This window comes from Morone saxatilis, unplaced genomic scaffold (assembly GCF_004916995.1).
Source record: "Morone saxatilis isolate NCDOM2014 unplaced genomic scaffold, NCSU_SB_2.0 Contig7, whole genome shotgun sequence".
NCBI classification, from domain to species: domain Eukaryota; kingdom Metazoa; phylum Chordata; class Actinopteri; family Moronidae; genus Morone; species Morone saxatilis.
In genome coordinates, this window is record NW_023340246.1 from 18,891,618 (window position 1) to 18,904,004 (window position 12,387).

Sequence of the window (12,387 nt, forward strand, 5' to 3'; positions counted from 1 at the left end):
GCATCAGAGAGAGAGAGAGTAAAGCTGGAAAGAGCTCAGAGAGTGTGACATCAGCCTGGATGCAGCATATAAAGTTTGACCAAAACATGCAAGGACTCCTTTGCCTTTACACATGGGGAGCCAACTTCACCAGGTGAGCTATCTGGGCACCCCGATATTTGTTTTTTAACCTGAATTACTTTATAAATGTACCGGTACATGCTTCTTACTATTCCAATTCAACTGAGGGAAAGTCTGTTGTTAGCTGACCTGGTCATAACCCACAGAAATATGCAGCTGTAGTAGAGATGTCTTTGTTTTCAGGGATCACAAGCTAAAATGAGAAACAATGCAGCATTCCACTTTTGTGTTCATAGTCTTTATGCGGGTAATTTTTTTTTCTAAAAAAAAGATAACCACAGTCTTTCTACCAGTCCCACTTATTCTTTTACAAGCCTTTAAAAAAAAAACATCACTGTCAGACATGATTTTCTATCCCAAATGAGACTTCGAGTGAAACAGCGGGCACTTGGCAGCACGATCAGTGCATGTCTGCATGAGCCTGTCTGTCATGGAGGGAAATTACCACCAACCACCAGTCAAATGCTGTTTTAGCTCTACAGCAGAAGCATCATATTCAGGTTTTTTATGCAAAAAAAAAAGTGAGTTTTTTTTGTGGTAAAATAGTGAAAGTGGCTGGGGAACTGTGTCGTTTCCTGTCCTGTCTGCAGTGGCTGGAGTAGTAGGCAACGGGTAGTTCAGGGCCTCATGTGTTAAAGGAGGTCAAATATCAGGTACATCAAACAATCCGTCTGCATCAGTGAGGGGAAATTTGTCTTTCAACTGCACCGTGGAGTGGGAAATACCTCTGAATGCTTGTCTGAGTCGAGACGTTTACACAGCTGCGGCCAGTTATGAAAATGAATTATGATGATTATTTTGTTTTATTCTATTTTATTCACAGCACACGGTAAGATCATAAGGCAGATTCTTTTTCAAAAACTACTGAAACTTTCAAGGGACTCAGAGAAATAATGGATTTGTTTTCTCTGCCATAACTTGCACTTAGTGGATTTCTTTCATCCATTTCGTTCCTGCCTTGTATTTTTATTTTATTTTTTTTACAAAGATTGATGTGAGTGTTTGTGAGTATGTTTGCTTCTATGCATACTGTTTATGTAAGCGCATGTGTGTATATGCGTGTGTGTTTGCCCGGTTGCCCTGTTTGTGCACTTTTATCCACTTATTGCTTCTAAAGTGTCCTTTGGGGACAAAAGAGAATTACTTCACTGTCTGCTGCATTTAATAACTCCCTGCATGTGTGTGTGAGGGTATTTGCATGTTTGTGTGTGTCTGCACCGTCTGTTCCATTCAGTAACCTTGGTCTTACTGGCTCTATACTGTAAGACTATAAAACATTATGATACTGTAGGAATGTCTCAAACTACAGGGGTTTCTAGCTTTAACTCCCACATACCGCATTTATTTGACCATTTAATGTACATTTCAGGAAAAAATCCTCTGCTTTCTGCGTGGAAAATAAGCTTTATGTGACTTTAATAGCATAATAATGAATAATAAAGCATCTTCTTTGCTATCAAACAAAACCTTATACTACCTCTAATCTGTGTCAGATCTCTTTGTGGCTGTACCACAATCGTAGTCCAAATTTGACGATGAAAAACTCATCTTGGTCAAATGGAAAATGATCTCACCACACACCAGATCTCTAAAACAATCTAAACACAAACAGCTGTACAATGACTTTGTCAAGAATATGCAAAATTATAATTTAAAACCAAAAACGTCTAATCAAAGAATAAGTAAAGACAAGTACGGATCTGGGAAAACATTCGATGTTGGCTTTTGAATCAATACCAAAGGGCCCTATCTAGAAGTTATTATCTGGAACCAACAAAGTATTTTGCATCTTTCTTCTTTAGGTTTGCTAATGAGCTGTATGTATGTTAAATGTATGTATGTATGTATGTATGTATGTATGTATGTATGTATGTATGTATGTATGCTGCATGTTCCAAACATGTTCCAGAAAAGCTTTTAGAATTTAGAAACTTTTAGAGATCAGTGAAATCTGAACTTTTACATATATGTTTTATTTGTTCTGGAATAAAACATTTAGTTGCACAGGAGTAAATAAAGTTATTTTTAAAATTATAACTTTGGCCCTTAGTCTTATCAATCAAAACATAAAGAAGAGTTAAAATGTTTCAGTATCAGCAAGAGACCATATATACCAATTCTGGATTGAGACAAGTCATGCTCTGAGGTAACTATTAAATAATAAAACTTAATAAATATTGTGAAAAATATACTCATATACATATAAAATAAATCTAATAAACTATACACAGTCCTACTTCTCTTAGTAACATAAACACAATAAATAAATACTAAAATTGCTGATGATACCAAAAAACAGTGAAACAGAAAAAGCTTTTAAAATACAACTAATGAGAGACAGATCCCACTTCACACCAGTCTATAAAAATGAGAGCAAGAATTATGAAAGTGGACGTCCAATTACAGCGATGCAGCTCAAGTCGTTAGTCTGTGATGGGTTTACCAGGCTCAGGCTCTTGGCCTGACTCTCACAGGCACAAATTAAGCCCAAAGAATAGGTTGTAAAAGGATAAGTCTTCTTTTTTTATACCTAAGAAGATTTTCAGATTAATCATAATGAAACAGATGTTCTTAAAGTTCATACAAAGGTCATCTGAGTTCATTTTTGTTGAAAATTGAGGTGTGAGAATAATAATAATAAAAAAAGTAATCAGACAGGTCATATTTATGTGAGGGGAGAGCAGCTGCTGTATTGAGGACTTTAGGTATCCGAAGTTCTTATTCAGTCTGAGGTCCTCAAGCTGGGGTTCCTCTTACTGTTAAATCTCGTAGAAAAATAAAGGCGACCAGGTTTCTGCTATCAAGGCAACTCTTTGCTTATGGATCTGGGGCTAAAACTTTCACAATGCTAGCCATCTGATGAATTTTATTTTACTTTTGTTTTTGTATTTGTTTTTATCTGGTTTTAATTATCACTATTTTTACTTCTTGATACATTCCTCTTCTTTTCTCATTTATGTTCTTGTCTTTGTCTCTTATTTCAGTCTTTCTTTCAGGTTTAAATATTAATTTTGCCCATGTCAAACAGGTTCTTACCTTGTAAAAAGTTCTAAAGATAAAAATGTTAACATAATGGGTGATACTTTGCCTCTTAATGAGACATCTTGCAATGCTGAGTTTGCTATCGTTGCTTTGGTCAGTAAGTTGATTGACAGATACTTGACTTGAAAAGTACCCTAACAGTTTGGAGCCTGGTCTCTAGCCTTCTCAGTTTCAACGGGTAATGTTAGAGATCCCAGATCCCAACCACTGTCAAAATCTAACCACCTCAAAAAAGGTGCTCTCTGTGCACCAGATGTCATTGAAACTCATTTCAGATATTTTGCTGACAAAAACCAAACAGGTAAGAGAAATGAAAACATAATTTCTATGGCATGGATATAGACTTTCAGTAATAAACTTTCAGTCTGCTATCTGCTGTTTACCCAGTATCCGAGGGAGGATGAAACAAACTCTATAATAATCTGTAACTACATCTAAATGCTTTGAAAGCAAATGTTCAGATTTAATGTAGGCAAAAGTTCCTCAAGAACTGCTGTAAAATATGTGTACTACTTATCTTGGTCACTACAATACTTTTGACATTAAAAAAGATAAATATTGAAATTAGTCACTTTATTAGACAAAGGTTATTGGACTGTGTGTGCATTTGCTGAACATACCCGCCTTCAAAGATCTTGATACGGGTTGGTTCGGTGGCGGGCTGTTTGACTGAGACCTCCTTCTCTACCTGCTCCTCTTTCGAACGGTCCCACGATACCACTCCCTTCATCTTCCTCCCAAAATTACTGACATCAACTGGCATCAGCTCAGGCTTCAACTACAGAGACAAAGAAAAAGGAAAAGGGGAAAAATAGATCATTAACTTTGCATGGACACATTTGTTTGTATAACACTGTTTTAAACTTCTACATTTTACATAATTACAGGGCATACCTGATCAAACCTCAACTTCCAGGCCACAGAGGACACCAATTTTCCAGAGCTGGGTGGTGACATGGCTGCAGCTGTGTACATCAAATCAGTGTTCCTCCTCTGTTTGGACCTCAGCAGGGCCAAAGCAGCCTTGGTGCTGAGGTTCAGAGGATTGGGGTTGTATGAGCTTACACACCATGAACTGTAGACAGAGCTACGCAAGGCAGCTTGGGTGCTGTTGGGTTTGGTGTAGTTCAGAAAACACCAGCTAACTCTGCTCATGGTGCGCAGGCTAGGGAATTGAAAAAACTGCTGGACATCAGCCACATCTGTGAGTAGCAGCGTCTGACCCACTGCTCCGGATGATCCTGCGCTTTGGTTGGCAGCTAGCTGAACCAGCATGCTAAGGGGGATTTTACTGGGTGTAGGCTGCTTTGTGTTGTCAGTGTCTTCTGAATCATTGGAGGATACCATGGACTGGGGGCTAGAGTTGGGCTCTGGGACAGAGTCATCCACATCAAGCTCCTCTGGGGAGTCTCGGCCACCTGAAGCTGGGGAACGGTCTGTTACAATCTGCAGAGGAGGGGTGAAGCTATCAACACGGGGTACATCAGGAAGGTGTGGGGCAGAGGAACGGACAGGAATGGCAATCTTGGTGGCAACGGGGAAGTCGTTTAGTGGTGGAGAAGAGGTCATCCTTTCAGAATCCTCCATAGAGCCTTCACTCTTCAGACGGGCTCGCTGACCTCTACCCTGCCCCTTCTCAGGCTTGCTACTGCTTTCAGTTCCACTTAACTCCACGGCACTCATCTCCTTAACAATCTGTCCATACATTCTCTCCTCCTTAACCCTTTTCTGTTGCTTAGTCTCAATGAAGAGCTCCAGAGAGCTGGCAGGGGAAAGCATGCGCTTGCTTCCTCCAATGCCAGATCCTGAGGCATCTGTGGTGGATATGGTGCCTGACGTTAGTGACAGTGGGATCCCTGTGTTGAGGCGCTGTTCTGGCAGTGAATCTGAAACCTTCCAGAGTGGGTAGCGAGGCACAGTGCCATCGGTCTGTCCCAGGAAGTGTGATAGGTTGAAACCTGCCCCACTAATACCTCCTCCAATTCCTCCAGGTGGTTTGCTGACATTGACAACACCAACTGGCGGAGATATATTGCTGTTGTCAGCAACGCCTGGCCTGGTTAATCCTACCCCTGGTACCCCACTGCCATGGGTAGCTATCAGCTGGCTAACACTGGTGTACATAACACTACCAAATGATGGCACATGTGTTTGGATACGTACAGGAACCAGCATACCAGGTAGAGAGGCCTGGGAGCCCAGGTTCTGAGTGGCAAAGACAGGTTGGATCTGCTGCAGAAGCATGGGGTTAGTGGTGGAGCTGGGCAGGGAGTGCTTGGAGGAATGAGAGACAAAGTTTTGCTGTTGTTGCTGGGACAGGGGAGAGGTGCGAGATGAGAAAGAGGCAGGGTACATCTGAGAGCTTGGATTTTCTAATTTTCCATCATGTGGCTGTGGATCATGGATTTGCTGCATGGAGTGGGGTGGTTGGTCTTTGTGAAGAGGGTGTCCAGGCAGGCTGCCTGGTGGTCTGATCTGGAGTTTTTGGAGTTGCTGCTGGGCCTGGTGGGTCAACTGCTGTCGAGGTGTCTGACTGGCCTCCTGGCTCCAGAACAGACCTTGTTGCTGGAAGGAAAGGAAGGGGGGTCCACTCTGGTACTGCTGGATGACTTCCTTATTCATGACCTCGTGACCTGGATGTTCTCCTTCAGATGATGAGCCCTGGGCTTGCAGGCGATGTTGTTGGGACCTATTATGGAGAAACGGTTGAATAACCATAATATATATTATAAGTAATATAAAATTATAATTTATAAAAAAAATATATACATATAAGAAAACAACAACAGAAATTGTTGAAATGTTGATGAATTTGCATTTCATTTTGTCTGAATTTTGTTCATTCTATCACAGCAAAATAAGAAGGGCTCTTACTAATTTGGGGGTTGCATAGGAACACCCTGATTTGTTACCTGCCATAGAGAGGTTCATCCTGCAAGCTGTCTTCACTGATACTCTGCTGGAGGAGATGCTGGTGGTGCTGTTGGTATTGGTGAGAACCTACACCTGTGCATAAAGCAAAATAATGTATTGTAATATAGTGAAATTTAATTCTTCCCTAAAAAAGACAGACCAATATGATACTCCCATATTTTTGTACCAGAAATGTATATAACTCATTGGACAGAATAAGGTCCAAACATTTCAAAAGCAGTCTAGTATATTACATACCCATATACTAGCCTCAGTCTTTGTCTTAGTCAAGTATTTACCAATGCAGCATCATACAGAATCTTAAAAACCCATATAGATAATTTGACAACAAAGTTTTAGTGATAGTAATACAAGGCTTACCACCAATGCTACTGCCAGGTCTCTTGGTTCTACAGGCTACATCGCTGCTACTGTGAGGAGATCCTGTTGGGCCAGGCCATGCTCCATGTTCCAAACTCTCCTGTTTGATTGACATCTCAGCAACCCCTGGTTCCTGGGTCACCGCCTCTGGATAAACACTCAGTGAAGCCTGTTACATATACGAGAAAGCAGGGAAGTAGAGTTGGTCAGTTGTTATAATGTCAAATTTTGTGATACTTAAGTTAACTGTAGGTGTATTAACGATGTAACGTTGATATAGTGTAAGGAAATGTAGATGAAGTAGGTGCTAAGAAACCAGTTTCTAGTGGTGCCTTAAATCTTACTGAACCCTCTTTTTCTTATATCATCTAGGTCAGGGAGGGTACATAGGCGCTCAAATTAAAGAGTAATGCAGCTGTAATGCTTGTCTAAATGTCCAACCAGAATTTCCAGTCCATTTTTTAAAGAAATACAATAATAGGGAAGTTTTTGCTACCTGTCGGACAAGATATCCACGCCGGCGTTCCTTCATTGCAGAGGCACTGGAGTATATCTCTCCTTGTCTGGAGGAGGACAAGCTTCCATAGTCAAAGGATTTGCTTCGCATTTCAGGCAACTCTGTGGGCAGCGTGCATGGTGCCTGCTCCGAGGAAGACCTCCTCATCTCCCTCTGTTGGTGGTGGCTGGAGTGACCACTGCCAGGCACCGTCAGGAACTCCGACTGCTTAGGTCCACCACATGATGCCAACGAGTCATCCTGGTTTAGAATCCCCCCAAAAAATTGTTAATAATTTTCCACCTCTTTTTTGACTTATTGGGAACATGCTGTCCTTTACACCAACTTGTGCTACATGACAACATAGTCAGTAATAGCCATTTCAGGTAAATATCATATAATAATGTATGAAAAGTGTATTAAAACTGCTGGAGTGGTTAAGATGCATACATCTACATACATATTAAATATATAATGATATACCTGTTTGGTGGGTGAGACAGACTTGAGGCCTTCATCTCTGTCAAAGGACATGGAGAAGGAAGAGGAGTGAGACAGGTTGCTCTCCTGACTGGGACTGCGAGAAAGGCTGGTGCAGGTTGACTCAAAGCTTGATTCCCCAGATGAGTGCTCCATATCTGCCAGGCGCAACCGTTTCTTCTTGGGTGGGAGCTTTTCAGATGGCATTTGGGAGAGTGTGTCACTCCTCTGTGGCAGCTGGAACTCCTCCACATGCTGCTGCTGCTTTTCTGGTTCCTTGGTCAATGGAGCTTCTGTTTCTTTCTCAGGCTTGTCTGGCTCCTCCGTCACCCTGATCTCAGGAACTTGGATGTTGGGTTGTCGGACTAGCTTGTGTGGGATGTGATAAGGCTGGCCAGGTGAGGCTGCAGCTGATGACGATGATAGGGAGGCCAGGTCACTGTCACTTTGCAGCTGCTGCTCCATGCTCTCTGTCCTTAGTAGAGCAGATTCAGGACTCAGAGCATCTTCATAGATCTCTGTGTCGGACTGTTCAGAGTACTGGCTAGATGGAGCTTTATCTGAAGGCTGATATCCTGGCTGCTCAAAGGACTCTGACTTCTCAAAGGAATTTGGCCGGCTGAGGGAGTTGGTGTGCTGGATGACTGATATGACATTCCCAGCTGCCTTCCTGCCCTCAGAGTCAGGAAACAGTGCAATGTCCTCAGAGCACATGCTGGCACAGGTATCAAAGCTGTCAGACTGGCTGTGAGCACTGTGAAGAGAGCCTTTCCCTGTTGGGGTGGCTCTAGATCCATCAAGACTACCTTGTTTAAACTCATAGTCCCCTATCATCTCCACTGAACCACTGCAGCTACTGTCGCAGTGCCCAGGGCTGTCTTCTTCATCCCCAACACTCTTCTCTTTCCTCCTTTTTCTTGTGGCAGTTTCTGAAATGCTAACTTTAGTACCATATGGGCTGTAGGCAATGTGTTCTGGGACTCCTGGGCTGCGCTCACCAATTTTCATACCCAGAGATGAAGCTACATTCTTGGGCATGTGTCCATAGCCCTCAGCCTCACCTACATGGGCTTCATTGGCTGAATGTTCAAATGCAGCCTGTCTTCGGAGTCTGCGAGGTGGGTAAAACACATCATCCGATGTCATCATCTCATCGAAGGAGTGACTGCCTCGAATCCCTGGTGGGACACTAAGGGTAGGAGGGGAGGAAGTTGGCATTGAGTTACTCCTAATAAGGGTCCCAGAATCTGATGGAGGCTCCAGAAGCCCTGTGCTACTTTGACAGGGTCCTGTTGGATACTGCTTGGGATCTCCAGAGACTCCAACATCCCCTCTGAAACAGATATGATCCTCAGCTATCTTCCCCATGTCCAGAATAGCACCTGGTTGCTTTAAGCCAGCCAGGCTGCTGGGGTCTGCCCCTGCCATGCCCACTGTGATAGACTGTCTGGATCTGGAGTTGGGTCGGTAGTACCAAGTCCGACCAAACATTATCTCTTCATACGTCTTGACATTAGTATTTGGAGGGCTGATCTGCTGCTCTGCACTCTCAGAGCGTGAAAAGTAGCCAGAGTCTGTGCTGCCTTTGCTGTGAGGACTAAGAAGGTTCAGGGACTGGGACATGCCAGAGTCAGAGTCCTGGCCCTTTTTCTCGTTTAGCCTTAGGGCCAAACGTTGTTTGATGGTGGGGGAGTCATCTAGTGAATGTGCTCTTCCACCAGCCTGTGATGCCAACATGTGGTGTGACCCCTTTATGTCCTGAAAGGGTGGGCACTCCATCCCTGTGGAGGGGACTCCCCCAGGCTTGGGGACAATAAGGATAGGCACTTTCATAGACCCCACCGGTAGCTCTTCAGCTGAGTCTGCATATGCTGGTTCCACACCACCTATACAGTGAGAAAGAGTGGGGCATAACATAGAGTAGAGGATGAAAAAGCAGAAGGGTTGAATAAAACTTTTAGCACAAAAGATGGACATGTAGGCAGTAAGTGAGTGGAACTGAACAAAATAAATTGGTGAAATGAATCAACTTGATCCTGGAAATCTGTGACTGATACCTTTTATACGTTTGGGTATTCATCCTGGGTATTCAACATTGCAGTTGAGTCAGGCAGTGTAGAGTAAACAATAAAAATCTATATGTATAATTGTAAACTGGCACTGGTTTTTAAAATTGAAAAAATAAATAAATAATAAATCCTTATTTTTTTTTAAGGTTTTGATCATTAGGAAAGAAAACCCATACCAAGCAGCAGTTTATGCATCTTAACACCTACTGATTTAGTGAAACAGTTTTGGGAAACTAGCCAGAGGTCAGAGACAGGCAGGTCTTTACGATTTTTTATGGGTGATTCTCAGGATGGTAAATTTTTCAGAATGTGTCTTGTGGAGGGAAAATTACCTGTATTCTTGTCAGCTTCAAAGGAGATCTGTGGGATGGGACTGTCTTTATCCGTCAGCATGGTGGAGCCCTCCACGCCTTCCTCATCTGTGTCGGTACTCTGCTCTCCATCTGAATGGACCTCAGCCTCGCCTACTGGGGATGCCTGGTCCATGTCCCCACTGCGGGCCACAGCTAGCTCTGAAAATGGTACGAGTCCAGCCTTGATGGCATGAGCGTGGGACTTGCGATGCTTGTAAAGGTTACTCTTGGTTTTGAAGGAAAAGCCACAGGGTACACAAGGATATGGCCTCTCTCCAGTATGTGAGCGGATGTGCTTCTTCAGGACACTGGGCTTGGCGCAAGCTCTACCACAATAGTGACAGATGTACTTACCAGGCTTTTTCGGCTTCTGCTCTTTTTTATTATAGCCCTCCTCTCCAGGCTCAGGGCCTGACTGAGAGTACTGTCCGAAGGAACTGGGTAAACTGGGGGATTTCTGGCGAGGAAACCTCCCTGCCCCAGCCCCATGAGGGTGCGTGTGTCCTGGATGTCCAACAGGGTACAAGTCATCAGAGGGCAACTGGCCAGCAAATGGCCAGGCATGGGGCTCTAGTCCTGGCTGGGGTTTGGCTCCTGAGAGGAAGCGCTCAGTTTGGGGGTGCTGAGGGTACGGCTGGCCCAACTGGTAGGAGTATCCCCTTGGGAACCCCTGAGCAAAGGGCCCTTGGGGGTCTTGAGATGGCGGCCCTCCTATGGCCCCAGATAGCAGCTTTCCAGAATTCCCTGTAAATGCGTACTTCTGCTGGGGTGCTGATCCCCCGGTGGCACCACAGGGCAAACTCTCACGGTGTTTTGCCTCTGGGTCAGCAAAAGTGCTTCGTTTGGTGGTTGCAGAGGGCTCGGACGCCCACTTTCTTTGAAGAGGCGTTTTCTCCTTCACTGGTTCCTTATTAGAGCATTTCTGCCCAGTGGCAGCCAATTCACGAGCCTCCATTTTTGTGAAGCTCTTCTGTAGGTTAGAAGAGGGAGGAGAGAGGGGATAGTGGGGGGGTTGGGAGGGCAGGGTCTGGAAGGTTACAAGGTCCCAAAACTACCAGGCATGATAGCTGAACCTTTGAGGGCAACAAGTTCACAGAAACAGGAAGTACCCGTCCATTGCTGAAATAGACTGATTGTAAAGCCAGGCTGGAAACAGGAATTAGGAAGTGGAAATAAAAGGGGAGCTTTAGTGGATAACATCAGAAATATTTCTCTCCTTTTGCCATTTTGTAAACACGCTACTGTTGTTGTGCGTCGTTTTTCTGTCCAGTTCATCTAAAGGCAGAAGAATCCTTGAGTGATCTGGAGAGGACACAAAGAGAATAAAAAAGGTTTGGTGACTTGTGGAGCACATTTTAAGTCAGCAGTGGTGGTCAACAACATACTGAATTTTATCAAAGGGTGTATACTAACTTTTCTTTAAAGGAACGTGCTTGTAGATCTTCTTTCTGTAGTCTTAAAAGTCATTCAGTTTTCTCACCAAAAGACCTGCAGCAAAACAAAAGAGTGAATCATCAGTACAATTCAAAACTCAATGACGGCACAGATGATAATTTAACCTATAGCCTGATACCTCTCTCTTACCATAAGTTGGTTTTGTGTTGAAACCTTGAAGTCATTTACAAAAAGATGTAACATTCTGGTTGCTAAGTGCAACACAACACCATATACTTTATTGTACAGAGAGGGCTCACTAAGTTGTCAAGTACATGCCTGATGTGCGAATGTAAATGTCATTGATTGCTCAGTTAGTTGCTTCACACAGGAATCCATCTGTGCTTTTTGCCTTCTCCACCCCTTCCTCCTCCCTCCCGCCCTCCCTCCTCCTTCCACTCAGTGAGTCACCGATGCAAAGCAAACCCACGCTGTTCCTAAAAAGACACAAAGGCTTATAAATAGCACTGTGGAAGTGACGTCGGAGTGTCATAATGTGTGTAGGCGTCCAAAAAGGCCAAGTCGAAGAGCAGCCATCAGCACCAGCACCTTTCCTTCCTCTCTGGGTGTCATAATTTGATCTAACTTGGTATGTACTTAGCAAACAAGAGAGCACACACACACAGAACTGAAAAGAGACACACACATACGTGGATACAGTACTGACAGGCATTGCAACTGCACTGCAAACACTGCAGTAGACACAGTGTATATGTGTGTGTGTTTCCGTTGTTTAACGTTTTCTAACCACACCAACACCTGACAGCAGATGAAGAACAGTCGCATTGCACACATACAAACGCCTGCTGAAGTTGCAGTTTTGCTTTGTATTTTCTCATCTCAGGGTTCAAACAACCTCCCCCGCTTTCTGATTGCGACACACACACACACACACATTCACATCTACAGTATACACACACAATGTGGCCTTGGTGCTAGTAAGCAGGGCTCAATGACGTGTGTGTCTGGGGGCCCAATGTGAGATCTATAAATAGCACTTGAGGAAAACATACTGTATTCTTAGCAGCAGGAATGTTAACTTTGGGCTACCTTGTGCAATTCACATGCAGCGCCCTACACACACAAACATACACACTTG

General features: G+C 43.7%; 1 protein-coding gene across 1 annotated transcript in view; it reads right to left on the reverse strand.

Moving 5' to 3' along the window:
- Positions 1–12,387, reverse strand: part of hivep2a (HIVEP zinc finger 2a) — a gene marked incomplete at its 5' end in the record, with an annotated part of 92,967 nt that overhangs the window by 7,392 nt on the left and 73,188 nt on the right. The window contains 8 exon segments of the mRNA XM_035678140.1: positions 3,783–3,940; positions 4,057–5,851; positions 6,075–6,168; positions 6,457–6,625; positions 6,953–7,213; positions 7,436–9,318; positions 9,834–11,156; positions 11,268–11,342. Coding sequence (XP_035534033.1) covers positions 3,783–3,940; positions 4,057–5,851; positions 6,075–6,168; positions 6,457–6,625; positions 6,953–7,213; positions 7,436–9,318; positions 9,834–10,809 — 5,336 coding nt within the window.